The sequence below is a fragment of the Crinia signifera genome, chromosome 8, assembly GCF_055691185.1.
Source record: "Crinia signifera chromosome 8, ASM5569118v1, whole genome shotgun sequence".
Taxonomy (NCBI): Eukaryota; Metazoa; Chordata; class Amphibia; order Anura; family Myobatrachidae; genus Crinia; species Crinia signifera.
Genome location: NC_139224.1, coordinates 55,573,311 through 55,596,238, shown reverse-complemented (window position 1 = coordinate 55,596,238; position 22,928 = coordinate 55,573,311). Strand labels below are relative to the sequence as shown.

General features: G+C 46.0%; 3 protein-coding genes across 5 annotated transcripts in view; all 3 read left to right on the top strand.

Moving 5' to 3' along the window:
• Positions 1-22,928, top strand: part of CFAP92 (cilia and flagella associated protein 92 (putative)) — a 110,593-nt gene that overhangs the window by 74,351 nt on the left and 13,314 nt on the right. For all 3 annotated transcript variants that reach the window (XM_083156434.1, XM_083156432.1, XM_083156433.1), the window contains exons 14-15: positions 4,074-4,286; positions 6,656-6,809. In XM_083156434.1, the coding sequence (XP_083012560.1) occupies positions 4,074-4,286; positions 6,656-6,809 (367 nt within the window). The remainder of the gene's footprint in view (positions 1-4,073; positions 4,287-6,655; positions 6,810-22,928) is intronic.
• LOC146026894 (uncharacterized) lies at positions 12,504-15,471 on the top strand. Its single transcript, XM_083157947.1, has one exon. The coding sequence runs from the start codon at positions 12,703-12,705 to the stop codon at positions 15,469-15,471; it is 2,769 nt and encodes a 922-aa protein (XP_083014073.1). The 5' UTR covers positions 12,504-12,702.
• Positions 17,904-20,873, top strand: LOC146026893 (uncharacterized). The gene is made up of 2 exons (XM_083157946.1): positions 17,904-20,016; positions 20,127-20,873. The coding sequence occupies exons 1-2, from the start codon at positions 18,103-18,105 to the stop codon at positions 20,871-20,873; spliced, it is 2,661 nt and encodes an 886-aa protein (XP_083014072.1). The 5' UTR covers positions 17,904-18,102.

Sequence of the window (22,928 nt, the reverse complement as noted above, 5' to 3'; positions counted from 1 at the left end):
CAGCTATATCTTCGGAACCAACTGACTCATTTACATGAGCATCATATTGAAGAACTTTTGAGTTGGCTTCAAATGATTTTGGTCCCGTGAAACTGGGCTGTTTGGTTCCAGAGAAATCTGCCCTTAAAGAACATGAACAGTCATGAAATTACATTTCAGAAATCAAAAAATCAGTTTACCCACAATATCTCTGGATTCTGTGATGCTGGGGGGGGGGGGGGGGGGGGGGGCGGTTGTATTTGGAGAGTGGGCCTGGAGCTAAAGCTCCATCAGGCCCATTGTTAATCCGGCCCTGTCTGGCTGTCTGGCATCTGCACTGTAGTGCAGTCTATGGACAGCCTTAGGTCTGCCTCTGACATGTGTCTTGTCACCTCTCTTGATTATCACCTATAATTTTTGTCCCAAAGACTTGCTACTTCCCGAATATAGAAAACCCTAATCCTTCTTCACTTACCCAGTCTCACTCAGTCATTCAAGTGCTTGTTCTGAACTACCGCCAAACCCATGCACAGTAGTATTTTAATGTAAAGGGGGCTACACACGGGGACATGCAGCAGAGCATTCCAAGATATGCTAGATCACTCAGAATGCTCAGCACACAGTTGAGCGATCTGTTAGGGCCAGTGTTCTGAGAAGTGAGAACACTGACCCTGCCCGTTGATATTACTAGATTTATCCAACATGCTGGATATTAATTGTCCGGCGGGAGCTAAGCGCGGGGCCGCACAATCACTATCACTATAGCCCTACACAGAGCGATGTAGGGGCATTTTCTAAGCAATCTAGTGAGATTGATTAGAAAACGCCCTGAAATTACCCAGTGTGTAGGGGTGTGTAGTGTAGGCCCCCATAAGCTGTCATGAGATTGGCACTCCCTACTCATTATTTGATGTTTGCACCTTCTCTATCAATCTGTTATGTCCCTTTTCTGTATGTACTGAATGATTATTTGTTTTGTATGATTCAGAAAGTTTTGTTGTTGCTTCATGTGACTCATCTGAGGGATTAACTAATTTCTGGTGATTTCATGTAGCCTACAAAACGACTCCTGTCATGGTGGATTGGTATATATTTTTAAAAGGTTCTTGATTTTCAGGATACCCAGCAGCACTCAGATACTGCAGTCTAATATGGCTGGGTTGTGATGAGTGCACACTCCGGTCACTTAGGATAAATTAACAGAATCTCATCTGCCACCACAGAAGACTTTAATGTCTTCGCATTTCCCACCCAAATATTAATATTTCCCAAACATTTGGTTACGTAGCTTCCACAAGAGACATGGAGAATACGCTAGATTAAAGTATTTTTTATCCGAAAAAATGTTTCCTAGGCGTGGGAGAGATGAGAGTTTAATTTTAATTTTAATAATGAGTACATATGGAACTGCTGTTATGCTTGCGGGGGCTGGCGATAGAATTGCCAGCCCCCGCCAGCCGCCAGGCCCCACCATCCATCAGAAAGAGGCACACACACATGAGACTTTCGCGTGTCCCGTTACGAGGGAGTGCCTCGCCGTCACCCCCCACCCCCTAATTAACCTTGCCCGTCTCTCTGAAGCGGAGACGGGCAGGGTCCCGCTGCCCAGCCACCGAGTGACTGGGAGGCGCGTGCATGTGAGACGCTTGTGCGTCCCAGTCTAATGGAGTCCCTCTCCACCAGCGGGGATTTTCTGGCGAGTGCAGAGAATGAGAGGGGCTCCATCTGTATATTGATCAACATATATTCGAAGTAGGGTGATAATGCTATCATATAGGTAGTTAGTGTGGAGGTGCACCCTTGAGAGTAAATGTATTTCGAATTTGAAGAAGAGAAAGACTCTCTTTTTGTTGGGGCACTCTTGATTTTAAAACAATCTGTTATATTACTAACAGAAGGTTTGTATCAGTGATCAACTGTAGGGCTGTACACTAATTGGAACAAATGCGGATAGAGCAGAAATATAGTTTATTGGAAGTGGTAGTGGTCTATGGAGGATTGGGTTAGGTCCCAGTTTTGATTATAATTTTAAGACTTAACTTTTAATTAATCAAAAATAAAATAGGCATATACATACACACCCATATAAAAGACACACAAAACAAAGAATATATACAAAGTATTGGAGGGTATTTATCGGGATAGAATACAATCCCTATATCTCTGCTAAATGATCTGAGGCATATCATAAGCTGCCAGTAGAGTACTCAGGGAAATGTAACACTGTATCCAAACACTGTAACACTAGGAAAAAAGTGTTAAGTTTGCTGATACTTTGTATCAAGATAGTATCTAAATAGTCTGCTGGTGGTTATTTGGCAGAATGACAGCAGCACAAGCACAATTTTTGTTCTTTAAGGAAAAATATTTTTGTTACAGTATTGGCACCCAATTAGTGCAGAAAGTGGTGCAGACAATTCAACTAACAGATATTTAAATCACAATAATATTAAAGCATCAACATTTGATCATTATGTGATTATCCGCAGTTTCATTGCAATAGTGGCACCAGTTAGGCGCTAGGTTAGTGTAGAGCAGCTTTTTTCAACCACTGTGCCAATTAATATCCAGTGGTACACTAGTGTGCACTGAGCTGTTCTCAAGTGTGCCCCCCCCCCCCCCCCCCCCCCCAGATCTAGAGATGCTCAAACCAGTTTACAGCCACAGCAAGTTCAACTGTTATTTACTGGGGTCTTCTTTTCATGAAAAGGGACAATGTATTTCATTGTTGTTACCTGTGTGGACCAGTGTGATTATTTTTTATATGGTGACCAATATGTTTTTTTTTTTTTTCTTGTGGGCTAATGTGTTTTGCCCTGTGGGGATCTCATGGTGTGACTTGGCATTTTTAAAATCTAAGTGTGCCGCAAGGTAAAAAGGTGGAAAATCACTGGTGTAGCGGCTTCTATCGGGTATTGCAGCAAACTCTGGTGATTCCTTCCACAGTGGTGCCCTGGCAGAGGGACTTTAGTGCATACGAAGATATGGTAAAAACCCCAATAACGGGGGTTTTGACGCATTTTCACTTTAGTGCATTTGGCCATTTTTGGGTAAGAAAAGGCAAATACAGAGTTCCTACAGGAGTGGCAGAGCAGTGTTTCCTGCCTCGTATAATGATGTTTAAATAATGACTGTGTACACATTTTATACCAGTTCCTTTGTGATACAAGTACTTATATAGTGTCCCTGGTACACTGTGAGCCTAATCCTTGCAATCTTGATGAGCAATACTGGGTGGTGAGGGGGGTATACATAAATTCAGACATTGCACTGACATCGGTGGCCATAGACTCACAAACATTCTGTGCCTGCTGTAGACAGGTGCATTGTTCGATGGTGCAGCAGATGATTCAGTAAATGTGAATGACCTTGTACAGATGTAGCTAGAGTCATCGTTGCCATGGCAATCGCCAAATGCGACTCCCATGGCGATTGGCATGTTTCGCCATGTGCATGCGTCTAAATTAGTCCTGCGGCTCATGACGTCAATATTGCAACATGGCAATTTTGGCGTGGCAAAAAAAAGCAGTGGCTATCCCGCAATGATGAGTGCAGCTACATTGGTATGTTGCTATAATGCCAGTAATATGCAAGATTTAGAAATATGAACACATCGCTACCTGTGCTGGGCTGTCTAATACCACTTTCACACTGCCTAAGCGTTTTAAAAACCGGTATTTTAAAACTGTATTTAAAACGGGTCTGAGCCTTCACATTGCAGTAGATTACCATTTTAAATACCATTTAAATACCATTCACATTAGTCAACCCGTTTAATCAATAAGATGGGTAATGACCCCAATATAAACCTGTTTAATCCCCTGAACACGTTTCAAGGCAGCCAGCCTATCACAGGTCTGTAGTCTGTTGTTTTTACTAAATACCGTTTCAGAGCCATTCTCACTGCATAAAAACGGCTCTGAAACGTGTAGGACTCGTGCTTTTTAAACATTTGAAATACCGGTTATCTTTAACCAGTAAATTAACTCTGGTGCTTTCCTACTGCAACCTTAAATGTTTTAAAATGGAAAAAATGGCAATAAGAACACACATGTATGTCTATAATTTGTTTTTTCATAAAATGTGCCTTACAGAAACCTAACCACAGATACACATACTCTCAAGACTACCAATCTGCCACTGTGAGTCCAGTGAATGTTGAACAAGAATTGAAGGACAGGGCTGCAAAGTCTAGAGAGGAATGGATGACAGCAAGTGGATTCTTGTATCCAGGATTCAAAAGCAGCATTTATGCCAACAAACATCCCAAAAAGCCAGATGAATCTCGGATATTGGAGTTAACTAAGGTGTGTTATTGGAGTTTAACACTTTTTGAGCTGATATTTTGTAAAGTTAAGCTGTGTGAGGGGTTTAGATGCTGATCTAGAACACCTTTTACAACTTCCTGTAATACCAAATAATACCAAATAACTAGGGAAGCCTAATCTGTATACAGGTGCTACATTTCATTAAAGCACATATACCCCTGTTCAGGTTCCTCCACAGTCTGAATAGCTAACATTTATCAAGCATTATAAACCAAATTAGCCTAAAACACAGGTCACCCAAATACAGACAATGGGGTTATTCTGGTTCATTCCCTCAGAGGCAAATTTGCATCCTTGTGAGTGAACCAGATCCCGCCTTGCGAATGGTGGTACGCCGCCCATCATTCACAAATACGTTTGCAGTGGCTGCCACTGGGACCGTCCCACATCTTTCAACGGTCGCCGACCATCGAAAGATGTGGACAGGCAGGCAGATGTCAATTACCCGCCCCGAGTGTCCGCTACAATCCGGTGATGTCAGCTACAATCCGGTGATGTCAGCTACGGATGTCCGTCATGGACTCATTAGCATGAGAATGCCAGAACGCCCATGAAACACTGGGCCTTCCCATATACTAATGGAGCAGCCCGCCACCCCACACCACCCTGCCCGCAAAATGGGTGCGTGCACCCAACAAACAGTTTCTACATTAATTTTTACAGATTTGAAGAAATGTATCATTTTCTATTATTATTACTGTTATTAATAATTAACTTTACAACCTTTTAAACAGCCCATACAGTACATACAGGGACATCATGCAAAAGGTAAAGATGGCCCTGCCCCAAGGCCCAATTTTACTGATTCCGACTGATCACAATGACAAAATCTTCATATTGTCCTTTGTAGTAATCTTAAACAGCCAGCTCCTATGAGCCAATAATTGCTCTTACCTAGTTTTCGGAACTGAACTACCTTCCTCCTCTTGTTCTGGAGTAAGGTTATGTCTGCCTTACCATCCACATTTTGCAATGAAGAAGAACGATATCACTCTGGTGCTGTATTCTCCTAAATTTGTTAAATCTAAACCAGAAAATCCTTTACAATTTCTGCAGCATTCATAGATATTAGGTCTTATTTGGAGTTGCACTTAAGTGGACCGAGGAATGGTTGCATTGCTTGCTTAGGACTAAATGTGGTAATAAATGTGCATCATTGCATGTTTTGAGAGTTGGTGACAACTATGTAGCCGCATCTTAACTGTCCATCTGCTTGTGACAGAAGCCGTCATCACTATTAGTGTGCAAGTGCACCAACTTTACACCTATTGCAGGAATTCTGTCTGAGAATCTCACCAATATGCCCTCGGAACACTTTGAATATATGCAAACACCCAGTTGCTCTCCATGTACATTCAGTCACAGGTGGAGGAGCAGCCAGTGTTTGACTGTGTATCACCCATAGTTGGTTATGCTCAACTTAGACACATACTGTACATGCTCGTGTGACTCTTACTCTGATTCTGACCCAAACACTATTCCATGATATTAGTGTCTATATCAGCTGTTGCCAAACTTTCTTGCATGTTGGCACCCTAGTTTATCAGCATTTATTTTGCGGCACCACCAGGATAATAGTTTTTATGGAGATACAGTTGTGGGGATGTGTACACTTATGCTTCTGATTGTCTACATGCTTCATGATAGGCAAAACCAATGCTTGTAGCTGCCAATCACTTTGAACATAAATAATTTTAGTTAATTTAGTCCCTGACCACCAACCTGTGGCATCCCAGGGTACCATTGGTCCATATTGTAAATTGTGCAATATACAATATACACCTTATTGCACACAGTAATACATCACATGATGCATACAAGATTGAGGGGGATATTCTGGTTGGTTTGCAAAAGCAAACTCCTTCTTTAATGAACCATGTGCATTGTAGGTGGGGCAGCTGTAACATGTGCATGAGTTACATTTGGGTGGGATGTGTTCAAACTGAAATCTAAATTGCAGTGTAAGAATAAAGCAGCCAGTATTTACCCTGCACAAAAATAACTCACCCCATAACTCTCTCTGCACATGTTACATCAGCCCCACCTGCAGTGCACATGGTTTTGTCCATTAAAGAAGGAGTTTGCTTTTGCAATAAGGCATATATTATAGCCTTTTAAGTAAGATTTTCATTTTCTATTGCCTTTTGACTAAAAAATAGTATGTCAAATAAAAACAATACAAAGTTATTTCCTCAAAATCCACAAAATGGAAAGGTCAGCCTTGACAGCCAAATAGTTTCGGTATCAGTTTAATGAGGTTTTAAAGTACACATGTCATCTCGCACCTCGATTTCAGAAAGGTCAGCCGGAGAAAGTAAATACATATGTACAGTACGTTTTTATTACAGGTCTGGAAGGAAAATATTCTTCATGCCAACACCCTGCAGCCCACCCTCTCCCGGGACCGCTGGAGCTGGCCAGCACGCTTCATTGACTTTGACCTGTATGGGAAGTCTCCAGAGAGGTGTTCTCTGTCAGCCCCAGTTACTGTCCCCATTACAGGTAAACTGGTACCTAATACCTTATTATATGTATAACTCAATATAGTTAACTTCCCACAGGAATGATATAATCAATATTCTTTATTGCTGCTCTCATGTAATTAAAAGCGCAGTGTAAGATTAAGCCAAAAACAGAGCTACCCTTTCCCCGGCTGAGCTGGTATATTTAGATGTGGCTAAACCTCCCTCAAGCACACAATGTGCAAATGAATAAAATCTATGAGACTGTGGAGCAACTGAAATGACTGGAGGGGAAAACTGTACACAAACAAGGGACATAATAAAGAACATGCGGCCCCAGACTGGCAGAGGAAATAAAGAGTTGGCGCTTTCTATCATCTGCATTTAATGTGTTTTTACAGACGCTGGCAAACAAAAACATCCCTACTTTACTAAAGTCCTATTAAAGCAGACCAAACACATTAGCATTATTGTGCCTTATGCTCAGGTCAGGGTTATCCAACCTCTGTCTTCAAAATTCACTAACAGTCCATGTATTAGTGGCAGTGGCGGCTCTTACCATTTAGGAGGAGGGGGCTGCCACAATGTGGGCCCCCCTCCAACGCTGCCCCCGCCGCGATCCCCATGCCGTCCCGGCTGCCGGTCCTCTGCACGGGGCCAGCGCATACACAGTAACTTCATACATGCTGGGCATGCGCTGGCCCAAACCTCCATGGGCTGCCTTTGCAGCAGCTCCCGGAGGCTTAATCCGGTTCCCGGGTATGGCGCATGCACAGTATCATCTGCGGTACTGAACATGCACAGCAGGGCCGGCCTTAGGCATAGGCCAACTAGGCAATTGCCTAGGGCATTTGGAATGCCTAGGGGCATCAGCAGCTTCTGCTGATTAAATTGATATGCAGCATGCCTATATTCTGTGTGTGAGTGAGGCTGTACCTGCATATGAAATAGTGTATTCATGAAAATAACTGTAACATAGCATTCCGTATGCAGGTACAGCTACAGTCGCTCACAGAATATAGGCATGCCACATATCATTTTAATCATTAGAAGCTCCTTGTGTGTGCTGGTCATAACGATGCAAATAAGACGAATTTTCAGCAAAAAATGCACCCAACGTTAGCAGAACTGGCCAGGAGCTGCATGGCCTATTGAGTCAAGATGTATGAGGAAACATCTGTATCCAAGCAGAGGCAGAGGACACAGTGTTAGCGGCTGTGCGAGTGCTGTCTACTGGTGGGTTGGTTGTGCAGTAGTGTTCGGCATATGTGTAAGGGGCATTATGTGCATTAATAATGTGCAACATATGTGTAACAGGCGTTATGTGTGTCATGTGTATAAGGGCATTAATAATGTGCAACATATGTGTAAGGGACATTATGTGTGTCATTATGTGTATGAAGGGCATTAATAAAGGTTGGCATATTGTGTAGGGGCATTATGGTTATAAGGACATTAATAATGTGTGTCATGTGTAAGGCGCATTACTGTGTGGTATTATCAGGGGTGCCGAGAGAAAGGGGTAGGGGGTACAAATTACCCAGGCCAAAGTCTGATGGAAGAGCCCAGTGGGGGCCCCGGAGTCCCTCCCCTTAAGTGACAGCAGCAGCTGCAGCTCTTCTCCTCTGCCCAGCACACACTGCTTTGTGCTGAGTTGCAGTGTGACAATGGAGGTGCTTAAAATACAATATTTTCTCAGGATTTTTTTCTTAGGGTATAATGTGAATAATGTGAGGAGTAATGTATATAAGGTAAAGTGGTGCTACTGTGTGATGTAACGTGAATAAGGGACACCATCGCATGATATAATGTGAATAAAGTTGCACTACTGTGTGGCATAATTTGAATTGGGGGTACTATTGTGTGGCCATGCCCCTTCCCAGCAAGAACACACCCCTGTTTGGGCTGCGCACCAATTGTGTGCACTGTTTCTATTTAAAATAATGCAGGTAGGAGCACCAAAATGATGACTGCTATGATGAGGGTTGATGGTGCTGGGAAAGGGGAGCAGGGTCAGAGGCGGAACTAGTGGCGGTGCTAGGGGGCAACAGACAAAATCTTGCCTAGGGCATCATTTAGGCTAGGGCCGGCTCTGATGCACAGAACCCGATTTGGGGGCTGCCGTGCATTTGTTCATAGAGAGCCATCCCAGAGGGAGGGAACACCTTCCAATGGGACTGCCTTGAGTGACTGGCAGGTCGGACTTTCAATAGGAAGTCACTGCCAGTCACATTGAAGCCAGAGCAGTCTCACAAACTGCATCTGGCTTCAATTTAGGCAGAGACAGTGATGGATTTTACCTGGGGGGCGCTGCAGCCCTGCAGCCCATAGGTAAAAACCACCATTGATTAGTGGTATCCCTGCTTGAGCACAGATGGTTAAAAAAAATAGCTGAGTATGCCTTTCCTAACTAGTCTGTTAGGTTACGTTTACTAAAATGTCTTTAGAAGTGGAGATGTTGCCCATAGCAACCAATCCCTTTCTACCCATAATATCCAGCACTTTCTAGAAAGTGGAGTCTGACTGTTGCTAGGGGCAAGATCTCCACTTCTAAAAACTCACACTTTAGTAAATACAGTATACCCCTTTTATCTACAGTAAGTCACAATAGACAAACAGTCTGCTTAAACTAATAGCACACAAACAATAATATGTTCTCATGTAAACATTCACAGTGCAGCGTGGACAAAGTATGTGAACCCCTAGGCTGATGACTTCTCCAAGAGCTAATTAGAGTCAGGAGTCAGGTAACCTGGAGTGCAATCAATAAGATGAGGTTGGAGGTGTTGTTTAAAGCTACCCTGCCCTATAAAAAAACACACCAGTTTTGAGTTTGCTATTCTCAAGAAGCATTGCCTTATGTAAACCATGCCTCGCACAAAAGAGCTCTCAGAAGACCAATTATTAAGAATTGTTGACTTGCATACAGGTGGAAAGGATCTCTAAAAGCCTTGATGTTCATTAGTCCAAGGTAAGACAAACTGTCTATAAATGGAGAAAGTTCAGCACTGTTGCTACTCACCCTAGAGTGACGGTCCTGTAAAAATTACTGAAAGAACACAGCGCAGAATGCTCATTGAGGTGAGTAAGAATCCTGGAGTGTCAACTATTCACTGTTGATGAATCTATGACACCTAAAACACTAAACAATAATGGAGTTCATGGGAGGACACCACAGAGGAAGCCACTGCTGTGCACAAAAATCATTGCTGCACATTTGAAGTTTGCAAAAGAGCAGCTGAATGTTCCACAGCGCTACTGGCAAAATATTCTGTGGACAGATGAAACCAAAGTGGCCCAGTCAGAGTCCTAACCTCAACCCGATTGAGATGCTGTGGCGTGACCTCAAGAGAGCGATTCACACCTGACATCCCAAGAATATTGCTGAACTGAAACAGGTTTGTACAGAGGAATGGTCCAAAATTCCTCCTGACCATTGTGCAGGTCTGATATGCAACTATAGGAAATGTATTGCTGCCAAAGGAGAGTCAACCAGTTATTAAATCAAAGGGTTCACATACTGTACTTTTCCCACCCTGCACTGTGAATGTTTACATGGTGTGTTCAATAAAAACATGAGAACATATAATTATTTGTGTGGTATTACATTAAGCAGACTGTGGTTGACCATTGTTGTGACTTAGATGAAGATCAGAATACTTTTTATGACCAATTTATGCAGAAATCCAGGTAATTCCAAAGGGTTCACATACTTTTTCTTGCAACTGTATCTAGCACCTTCTAGAACATGGATGCGGGACCATTTGTCTACAACAAGAAGATAGACAGCCATTAGGTCGACACCATTAGTTCGACAACTTAATAGGTCGACATACCATTAGGTCTACATACCATTAGGTCGACATACCATTAGGTCGACATACCATTAGGTAGACATGCCATTACTGTAGGTCGACACTGCCATTAGGTCAACAGTGTCTAGGTCGACAGTCAAAAGGTCGACATGGTTTTTTTCACAGTTTTTTTACCCAAATGTCGACACAGTCGACATTGACACAGTTTGAAGTGAACCGCTTCGCTCGCGATGCTTCGGGCACGGTGCCTCGCTGCGCTCGGCACACTATTATAATCTAACTCCACGCCCTAGTGGATGGTAGGGCATGAAATACCGCCTGTCGGCACGTCGGCTCAAAAAACTGTGAAAAAAAACATGTCGACCTTTTGACTGTCGACCTAGACACTGTCGACCTAATGGCAGTGTCGACATAATGGCATGTCGACCTAATGACATGTCGACCTAATGGTATGTCGACCTATTAAGTTGTCGAACTAATGGTGTCGACCTAATGGCTGTCTATCTTCTTGTTGTAGACAAATAGTCCAGATACCCTAGAACATAATAACTAAAATCTTACTAGTCAACATCTCTACTTCTAAAAACCCGCACTTTACTAAATATATTCCTTAGTGTGCACTAGGTAATAGGCAAAACATTAGGTGTCCCTGGAACTTGGTTCACCCAGAATTGGTGCAATGCTCTATACCAGGGATAGCAAACTCCAGACCTAGAGAGTTACCAACAGTTCATGTTTTCCAGCCCACCTATCAGGTGCAGAGGTGTAGTCATTAATCACTGACACATTTTAAAAGATCCACAGGATAGAAAGCACTTGAGATTGTTGGATTTTTTTGCACTACTTTTGGAGCTAATAACTTGTGATGCTACGAGGAGACCTGAAAACCATGCACTGTTGGTAGCTCTTGAGGACTGGAGTTGGCTACCCATCTGTAACGATCAGATCAGGTGATCGATCAAATTAACGTATGCCTCCTGTTATGATTATCTGTTCAATCAATGTATGTCTGGTATGTTTGGTAAAATCATGCCGCCTGTGATTATTATGTGGGAGATCAGAACATGTCATGTATTATGTGTGTGGACTATTGGTGACCCAGGGAGTGTAGCCATCTGTGGACTCCTCTGGAGTTAGGATGTAAGATAAGATCTGAGACCCCTCATAAACCAGATTGGGGGGGAGAGCAATAGTGTCCAGCCAACAGGCCAAAAGGTGCTCTGGCCCTGCACTAAATCACCTCTTATCACTTGAGGAATGTAGAAAATCTACTTCAAAGCAGGGACAAATTCTTTATGGGAAAGATCCTATATCTAGGGACCTTCACTAGGCTCAGCAAGGGAATGGTTAAAAATCCCAAGGGTGGGAGGGATGAGGGAGTCTTCAAGGTATAATTAAGACTCTTCTCCCTATAGTCAGTGTCACTACCTGGGGGTCTAGCAAACAGGCTGTAGGCGACGAGAGATTTCTTGTGGAGAACCCCCCCACGTCAGGATCTGTATTTAAGTGTAAGATAGGTTCTGTCATTTTTTCCTTTTATTTTATTTCTGAAATTGCATTTAAAACTCATGTGTACTTTTAAAATCATTGTAAAATCTTGTAACTATTTTCTAAAGCTCTGTAGTATTTCTAGGAATAAATAATACATATTCTCAGTCCTGGTTCTGTGTTCTTAAGACTCATTAGCCTCAGAAGAGAACGCTCCAGCGTGTTACCATTTGTATATTGTATTGTGCGGTCAGGTGCGAGCCAAGCCGCCCCTTGCGCAGTTTCAAGCGCTAAAATCAGGTTTTGGCTGGTGGCAGTGTACCTCAAGGAAAGGACCCGAGTGTCCTAAGTGAACCCCAGTCACGGCCGGAGCTGCTCAGATTGACGTATCGGAGCAGGCGACCGGTGGGTCCGTGACATTTGGTGGCAGCGGTGGGATGGAGAATTAATTTTTCTCTTTAAGAACTTAAGTGAGTGTGGGTAGAATTTTGTGAGAAATACCCACATCACCAGAATCAGAACTCAGAGCTTTACTATAGTTTTAAAAGTCACACAGTGGATGCAATTTCTGTTCCCTCCCTTCTCTTGTTTTCTTTCCTATCATTTTATTTGACAAGTGTGAGACTCAGGATGTCTGATTACCGGATGATGAGACGTGATGATCTGGCGACTATATGTGTACGGAGGGACATCCCTTGGTCTGGCCTGAGTAAAGAACTGATGATAAAGGCACTCATGGAAGCCGATCGGGTTCTAGCTGCTGGAGGAAGCCAGTCCAGGGACACTCCTACTCCAGGGACTCAGTTGGCACAAGACAACACAAGTGATGCCCCGCCAGGGTCAGATGCATCTGCTGGCAACAGTGAGTCTACACTGCAGAGTTACCTTCAAACTGCTGTCAGGCAAATGAAGGACCTGGACCCCACAATGGCCGTGCAGCTACTGCAGCATTACCAGGCAACTGCTGACAGAGAAGCTGCAGAGCGCCAGGCTGCGGCCGACAGAGAGGCTGAGCAGCGCAGAGCCGAGCTAGAGGCTGTAGAGCGTCAGGCAGAGCGTGAGTACCAGTTGGAACTGGTGAGGCTCAGCGGCCAGAGCGCTGTTGGTAACCCGGGTAGGAAAAAGCCCCGGCATGACCAATTTCCCGTGCTGGAGAAAGATGGTGACCTGGATACTTTCTTCAGGAGTTTCGAAAAGACTTGCCGGCAGTTTGCACTGGACCCCAGTGAATGGGCAAGTTATTTAACCCCTGGGCTGAAGGGAAAGGCTTTGGATGCATTTGCTGACCTTCCACAGGAGCTGGATGGAGATTATACTGTCATAAAGAAAGCCTTGTTAAAGCGTTTCAACATCACCCCTGAGGCATACCGACAGAAGTTCAGAGACTCAAAGCGCAGTCCCTCTGATACCTATGGGGGCCTGTTAGCACAACTGTCAACCCTATTGCATCAATGGGTTGAGGGCTTGCAAGTAAAGGACTATGACAAATTGAAGGACCTCATTCTGCAGGAGCAGTTCATTGCACTCTGCCCAGCTGAGGTTAAAGAGTGGGTCCTGGACCGGAATCCCGAATCAGCAGAAAAGGCTGCCACCCTGGCAGACCAATACACCAGCACCAGGGCTTCTGTGGCAAAGAAGACCTGGGGGACGCCCGGGCAAGTCAGCTGGAGAGAGCGGAGACCCGGAGAATCGCCCCAGCAGGCCTCTTCAACTAAACCAGCAGCCGCTGCATTTGTTGGGGGGGTGGGGGGAAAACCTGTTTTGGCAACTGGCCGCAGGTGTTTTACTTGCGATGAAGTGGGGCACATCAGTTTCCACTGCCCCAAGAGGAACTCTCCTGTGGGGGGCCCAGCCGTGAAACCTGTGCCTGTCGTCCTGTGTGTAGGAGGACCCCAGGAGAAACCCCGGGACAATCTACAATCAGTCCAGGTAGGACAAACGGTGGCGCTTGGGCTATTAGACTCGGGTGCAGATCTGACGCTCATAGAACCAGCATTGGTGGGCCCAGAGGACATCATCCCAGGAAAGACTATTGCTGTACGGGGGGTGGGTGGGGTCCACCCTGGTGTTCCTATGGCCAGGGTATACCTTGATTGGGGGGTTGGAAGAGGCATCCGTGATGTTGGGGTGCTGGACAATCTACCTGCCAGTGTGCTTTTGGGGACTGATCTTGGAAGGATGCACACTGCCTATGTCAATGAATGTGATGTTGGTAATGACACTGTGTTACTAGCTAACCCTTCTGTCCCTCAGGCGACCCCTGCTGAGCTTTACAATAGTAATGTTAATGTATGTGATGTTGCAGATTTGTGTTTAGCAGAACCTATCCCTTTGCAAATGTACAGGGGGGGAGTAGGGCACAATGTCTGTACTAAGGTAGAATTATGTGATGTATCATGGCCAGATAATGTTGTGGAAGCACCAGTATCAGGGGTTATACAGAATACTGAGGCAATCTCTGTGTTAGCAGTTCAGACAAGGAGAGCTGCAGCCCAGAACAGCTGTGATTTAACCCCTGCCTGTGTGGAAGGGGACTCCCTGGAAGTAGACCCCCCTCCACCCCCCTCCCCTCCTGTAGAAGTCTCCAGTTCAGATACTGTCTTGGAGGAGGGGGGGGGGGGTTTACCTGCCTTGTTTCCCCACACTGATCAGCTGCTCAGAAGTGAGGCATTCAAAGCAGAACAGCAGACCGATCCAAGCTTGGCCGCTCTCAGAGAGCAAGCCAAGGAGGTCCCAATGGGGGATAGCTTAGTCAGAGTTTTTGTAGAAAATGGGCTGTTATACCGTGAGCCACATTCCTCAGAGGACCCTGAAGATGAAGGTCCTCACAGGCAGCTGGTGGTTCCACAGGCTTATAGGGAAGGGTTAATGAAAATAGCTCATGAAATTCCCTTAGGCGGACATATGAGTCCGAAAAGAACTCAAGCCCGTTTGAGACCCAATTTTTTCTGGCCTAGCATGGGGAACGATGTACCCAATTACTATCGCTCCTGCCATGCCTGCCAGTTAGCTGGGAAGCCCGGTGACCAGGGCCGAGCACCTCTCATTTCATTACCACTTATCGCAGAACCATTTGAGCGGGTTGGGGTAGATCTTGTGGGGCCCCTAGCTATCCCCAGCAGCTCAGGGAAACAATATATTCTCACTGTGGTGGACTATGCCACGAGGTACCCCGAAGCTGTAGCACTCTCCTCCATCCGCGCAGACAAAGTGGCGGATGCACTCATATCCATTTTCTGCAGGGTGGGGTTCCCAAAGGAGATGCTAACTGACCAGGGTACTCAGTTCATGTCCAAGCTCATGCAGAGTCTCTGTAAGAGGATGCAGGTGGATCACCTCATCACCTCTGCCTATCACCCCAAACGAACGGCCTCTGCGAACGCTTCAATGGTACCCTAAAACAGATGTTGAGGGTCTTTGTGGAGTCCCAGGGAAGGGACTGGGAAAGGTTCTTGCCGCACCTCCTGTTTGCATACAGGGAGGTACCTCAAGAATCAACGGGCTTCTCCCCCTTTGAACTCCTGTATGGGCGCAGTGCACGTGGACCCCTGGATTTGATTAGACAGGAGTGGGAGGGAAGGTTGATCACCCCGGAAACATCCGTGGTGCACTATGTGGTGCAATTCAGGGAGAAAATGCAGTTCCTAATGGAAATGGCACAGAGCAACCTGAAGGCTGCACAGACCAAGCAAAAACAATGGTACGACAGACAGGCTAGAGAACGTATCTTTGAGGTGGGGCAAAGGGTATTTGCTCTGGTTCCCATGAGACAGAACAAGCTGCAGGCTGCCTGGGAGGGTCCCTACACTGTAGTACAGCGTATTAAAGATGTTAATTACATTGTGGAAAAGGGGGAGGGACGTAAGAGGCAGAAGATGTATCATGTCAACATGCTCAAACCTTATCATGAAAGGGGGGCTTGTGTGTTTGCTGTGTGTAGTTTGCCTGAGAATGATCAGGAAATTGACCCCCTGATGGATTTAGCAGCTGCTGCTAAGGAGGGGCGATCCCTGTCTGATGCCCACTTCAGTGATAAACTGACAGAGGCACAGCGAGAACAGCTCACTGACACACTGCAGCCCTACAAGTCACATTTCACAGGGAGGCCTGGGAAAACCCACTTGGTAACTCATCATGTAAACACAGGTAGTCAGACCCCCCTCAGGCAGCCAGCATACCGGGCTTCTCCTGAGGTGCTGGAAGCCATGAAGAGGGAAATTGATGAAATGCTGCAGCTTGGGGTGATTCAACGGTCTCACAGTGCTTGGGCTGCCCCAGTTGTACTAGTCCCAAAGAAGTGTGGGGGCAAGTGGCAGTGTCGACATAATGGCATGTCGACCTAATGACATGTCGACCTAATGGTATGTCGACCTATTAAGTTGTCGAACTAATGGTGTCGACCTAATGGCTGTCTATCTTCTTGTTGTAGACAAATAGTCCAGATACCCTAGAACATAATAACTAAAATCTTACTAGTCAACATCTCTACTTCTAAAAACCCGCACTTTACTAAATATATTCCTTAGTGTGCACTAGGTAATAGGCAAAACATTAGGTGTCCCTGGAACTTGGTTCACCCAGAATTGGTGCAATGCTCTATACCAGGGATAGCAAACTCCAGACCTAGAGAGTTACCAACAGTTCATGTTTTCCAGCCCACCTATCAGGTGCAGAGGTGTAGTCATTAATCACTGACACATTTTAAAAGATCCACAGGATAGAAAGCACTTGAGATTGTTGGATTTTTTTGCACTACTTTTGGAGCTAATAACTTGTGATGCTTCGAGGAGACCTGAAAACCATGCACTGTTGGTAGCTCTTGAGGACTGGAGTTGGCTACCCATCTGTAACGATCAGATCAGGTGATCGATCAAATTAACGTATGCCTCCTGTTATGATTATCTGTTCAATCAATGTATGTCTGGTATGTTTGGTAAAATCATGCCGCCTGTGATTATTATGTGGGAGATCAGAACATGTCATGTATTATGTGTGTGGACTATTGGTGACCCAGGGAGTGTAGCCATCTGTGGACTCCTCTGGAGTTAGGATGTAAGATAAGATCTGAGACCCCTCATAAACCAGATTGGGGGGGAGAGCAATAGTGTCCAGCCAACAGGCCAAAAGGTGCTCTGGCCCTGCACTAAATCACCTCTTATCACTTGAGGAATGTAGAAAATCTACTTCAAAGCAGGGACAAATTCTTTATGGGAAAGATCCTATATCTAGGGACCTTCACTAGGCTCAGCAAGGGAATGGTTAAAAATCCCAAGGGTGGGAGGGATGAGGGAGTCTTCAAGGTATAATTAAGACTCTTCTCCCTATAGTCAGTGTCACTACCTGGGGGTCTAGCAAACAGGCTGTAGGCGACGAGAGATTTCTTGTGGAGAACCCCCCCACGTCAGGATCTGTATTTAAGTGTAAGATAGGTTCTGTCATTTTTTCCTTTTATTTTATTTCTGAAATTGCATTTAAAACTCATGTGTACTTTTAAAATCATTGTAAAATCTTGTAACTATTTTCTAAAGCTCTGTAGTATTTCTAGGAATAAATAATACATATTCTCAGTCCTGGTTCTGTGTTCTTAAGACTCATTAGCCTCAGAAGAGAACGCTCCAGCGTGTTACCATTTGTATATTGTATTGTGCGGTCAGGTGCGAGCCAAGCCGCCCCTTGCGCAGTTTCAAGCGCTAAAATCAGGTTTTGGCTGGTGGCAGTGTACCTCAAGGAAAGGACCCGAGTGTCCTAAGTGAACCCCAGTCACGGCCGGAGCTGCTCAGATTGACGTATCGGAGCAGGCGACCGGTGGGTCCGTGACATTTGGTGGCAGCGGTGGGATGGAGAATTAATTTTTCTCTTTAAGAACTTAAGTGAGTGTGGGTAGAATTTTGTGAGAAATACCCACATCACCAGAATCAGAACTCAGAGCTTTACTATAGTTTTAAAAGTCACACAGTGGATGCAATTTCTGTTCCCTCCCTTCTCTTGTTTTCTTTCCTATCATTTTATTTGACAAGTGTGAGACTCAGGATGTCTGATTACCGGATGATGAGACGTGATGATCTGGCGACTATATGTGTACGGAGGGACATCCCTTGGTCTGGCCTGAGTAAAGAACTGATGATAAAGGCACTCATGGAAGCCGATCGGGTTCTAGCTGCTGGAGGAAGCCAGTCCAGGGACACTCCTACTCCAGGGACTCAGTTGGCACAAGACAACACAAGTGATGCCCCGCCAGGGTCAGATGCATCTGCTGGCAACAGTGAGTCTACACTGCAGAGTTACCTTCAAACTGCTGTCAGGCAAATGAAGGACCTGGACCCCACAATGGCCGTGCAGCTACTGCAGCATTACCAGGCAACTGCTGACAGAGAAGCTGCAGAGCGCCAGGCTGCGGCCGACAGAGAGGCTGAGCAGCGCAGAGCCGAGCTAGAGGCTGTAGAGCGTCAGGCAGAGCGTGAGTACCAGTTGGAACTGGTGAGGCTCAGCGGCCAGAGCGCTGTTGGTAACCCGGGTAGGAAAAAGCCCCGGCATGACCAATTTCCCGTGCTGGAGAAAGATGGTGACCTGGATACTTTCTTCAGGAGTTTCGAAAAGACTTGCCGGCAGTTTGCACTGGACCCCAGTGAATGGGCAAGTTATTTAACCCCTGGGCTGAAGGGAAAGGCTTTGGATGCATTTGCTGACCTTCCCCAGGAGCTGGATGGAGATTATACTGTCATAAAGAAAGCCTTGTTAAAGCGTTTCAACATCACCCCTGAGGCATACCGACAGAAGTTCAGAGACTCAAAGCGCAGTCCCTCTGATACCTATGGGGGCCTGTTAGCACAACTGTCAACCCTATTGCATCAATGGGTTGAGGGCTTGCAAGTAAAGGACTATGACAAATTGAAGGACCTCATTCTGCAGGAGCAGTTCATTGCACTCTGCCCAGCTGAGGTTAAAGAGTGGGTCCTGGACCGGAATCCCGAATCAGCAGAAAAGGCTGCCACCCTGGCAGACCAATACACCAGCACCAGGGCTTCTGTGGCAAAGAAGACCTGGGGGACGCCCGGGCAAGTCAGCTGGAGAGAGCGGAGACCCGGAGAATCGCCCCAGCAGGCCTCTTCAACTAAACCAGCAGCCGCTGCATTTGTTGGGGGGGTGGGGGGAAAACCTGTTTTGGCAACTGGCCGCAGGTGTTTTACTTGCGATGAAGTGGGGCACATCAGTTTCCACTGCCCCAAGAGGAACTCTCCTGTGGGGGGCCCAGCCGTGAAACCTGTGCCTGTCGTCCTGTGTGTAGGAGGACCCCAGGAGAAACCCCGGGACAATCTACAATCAGTCCAGGTAGGACAAACGGTGGCGCTTGGGCTATTAGACTCGGGTGCAGATCTGACGCTCATAGAACCAGCATTGGTGGGCCCAGAGGACATCATCCCAGGAAAGACTATTGCTGTACGGGGGGTGGGTGGGGTCCACCCTGGTGTTCCTATGGCCAGGGTATACCTTGATTGGGGGGTTGGAAGAGGCATCCGTGATGTTGGGGTGCTGGACAATCTACCTGCCAGTGTGCTTTTGGGGACTGATCTTGGAAGGATGCACACTGCCTATGTCAATGAATGTGATGTTGGTAATGACACTGTGTTACTAGCTAACCCTTCTGTCCCTCAGGCGACCCCTGCTGAGCTTTACAATAGTAATGTTAATGTATGTGATGTTGCAGATTTGTGTTTAGCAGAACCTATCCCTTTGCAAATGTACAGGGGGGGAGTAGGGCACAATGTCTGTACTAAGGTAGAATTATGTGATGTATCATGGCCAGATAATGTTGTGGAAGCACCAGTATCAGGGGTTATACAGAATACTGAGGCAATCTCTGTGTTAGCAGTTCAGACAAGGAGAGCTGCAGCCCAGAACAGCTGTGATTTAACCCCTGCCTGTGTGGAAGGGGACTCCCTGGAAGTAGACCCCCCTCCACCCCCCTCCCCTCCTGTAGAAGTCTCCAGTTCAGATACTGTCTTGGAGGAGGGGGGGGGGGGGGTTTACCTGCCTTGTTTCCCCACACTGATCAGCTGCTCAGAAGTGAGGCATTCAAAGCAGAACAGCAGACCGATCCAAGCTTGGCCGCTCTCAGAGAGCAAGCCAAGGAGGTCCCAATGGGGGATAGCTTAGTCAGAGTTTTTGTAGAAAATGGGCTGTTATACCGTGAGCCACATTCCTCAGAGGACCCTGAAGATGAAGGTCCTCACAGGCAGCTGGTGGTTCCACAGGCTTATAGGGAAGGGTTAATGAAAATAGCTCATGAAATTCCCTTAGGCGGACATATGAGTCCGAAAAGAACTCAAGCCCGTTTGAGACCCAATTTTTTCTGGCCTAGCATGGGGAACGATGTACCCAATTACTATCGCTCCTGCCATGCCTGCCAGTTAGCTGGGAAGCCCGGTGACCAGGGCCGAGCACCTCTCATTTCATTACCACTTATCGCAGAACCATTTGAGCGGGTTGGGGTAGATCTTGTGGGGCCCCTAGCTATCCCCAGCAGCTCAGGGAAACAATATATTCTCACTGTGGTGGACTATGCCACGAGGTACCCCGAAGCTGTAGCACTCTCCTCCATCCGCGCAGACAAAGTGGCGGATGCACTCATATCCATTTTCTGCAGGGTGGGGTTCCCAAAGGAGATGCTAACTGACCAGGGTACTCAGTTCATGTCCAAGCTCATGCAGAGTCTCTGTAAGAGGATGCAGGTGGATCACCTCATCACCTCTGCCTATCACCCCAAACGAACGGCCTCTGCGAACGCTTCAATGGTACCCTAAAACAGATGTTGAGGGTCTTTGTGGAGTCCCAGGGAAGGGACTGGGAAAGGTTCTTGCCGCACCTCCTGTTTGCATACAGGGAGGTACCTCAAGAATCAACGGGCTTCTCCCCCTTTGAACTCCTGTATGGGCGCAGTGCACGTGGACCCCTGGATTTGATTAGACAGGAGTGGGAGGGAAGGTTGATCACCCCGGAAACATCCGTGGTGCACTATGTGGTGCAATTCAGGGAGAAAATGCAGTTCCTAATGGAAATGGCACAGAGCAACCTGAAGGCTGCACAGACCAAGCAAAAACAATGGTACGACAGACAGGCTAGAGAACGTATCTTTGAGGTGGGGCAAAGGGTATTTGCTCTGGTTCCCATGAGACAGAACAAGCTGCAGGCTGCCTGGGAGGGTCCCTACACTGTAGTACAGCGTATTAAAGATGTTAATTACATTGTGGAAAAGGGGGAGGGACGTAAGAGGCAGAAGATGTATCATGTCAACATGCTCAAACCTTATCATGAAAGGGGGGCTTGTGTGTTTGCTGTGTGTAGTTTGCCTGAGAATGATCAGGAAATTGACCCCCTGATGGATTTAGCAGCTGCTGCTAAGGAGGGGCGATCCCTGTCTGATGCCCACTTCAGTGATAAACTGACAGAGGCACAGCGAGAACAGCTCACTGACACACTGCAGCCCTACAAGTCACATTTCACAGGGAGGCCTGGGAAAACCCACTTGGTAACTCATCATGTAAACACAGGTAGTCAGACCCCCCTCAGGCAGCCAGCATACCGGGCTTCTCCTGAGGTGCTGGAAGCCATGAAGAGGGAAATTGATGAAATGCTGCAGCTTGGGGTGATTCAACGGTCTCACAGTGCTTGGGCTGCCCCAGTTGTACTAGTCCCAAAGAAGTGTGGGGGCAAGTGGCAGTGTCGACATAATGGCATGTCGACCTAATGACATGTCGACCTAATGGTATGTCGACCTATTAAGTTGTCGAACTAATGGTGTCGACCTAATGGCTGTCTATCTTCTTGTTGTAGACAAATAGTCCAGATACCCTAGAACATAATAACTAAAATCTTACTAGTCAACATCTCTACTTCTAAAAACCCGCACTTTACTAAATATATTCCTTAGTGTGCACTAGGTAATAGGCAAAACATTAGGTGTCCCTGGAACTTGGTTCACCCAGAATTGGTGCAATGCTCTATACCAGGGATAGCAAACTCCAGACCTAGAGAGTTACCAACAGTTCATGTTTTCCAGCCCACCTATCAGGTGCAGAGGTGTAGTCATTAATCACTGACACATTTTAAAAGATCCACAGGATAGAAAGCACTTGAGATTGTTGGATTTTTTTGCACTACTTTTGGAGCTAATAACTTGTGATGCTTCGAGGAGACCTGAAAACCATGCACTGTTGGTAGCTCTTGAGGACTGGAGTTGGCTACCCATCTGTAACGATCAGATCAGGTGATCGATCAAATTAACGTATGCCTCCTGTTATGATTATCTGTTCAATCAATGTATGTCTGGTATGTTTGGTAAAATCATGCCGCCTGTGATTATTATGTGGGAGATCAGAACATGTCATGTATTATGTGTGTGGACTATTGGTGACCCAGGGAGTGTAGCCATCTGTGGACTCCTCTGGAGTTAGGATGTAAGATAAGATCTGAGACCCCTCATAAACCAGATTGGGGGGGAGAGCAATAGTGTCCAGCCAACAGGCCAAAAGGTGCTCTGGCCCTGCACTAAATCACCTCTTATCACTTGAGGAATGTAGAAAATCTACTTCAAAGCAGGGACAAATTCTTTATGGGAAAGATCCTATATCTAGGGACCTTCACTAGGCTCAGCAAGGGAATGGTTAAAAATCCCAAGGGTGGGAGGGATGAGGGAGTCTTCAAGGTATAATTAAGACTCTTCTCCCTATAGTCAGTGTCACTACCTGGGGGTCTAGCAAACAGGCTGTAGGCGACGAGAGATTTCTTGTGGAGAACCCCCCCACGTCAGGATCTGTATTTAAGTGTAAGATAGGTTCTGTCATTTTTTCCTTTTATTT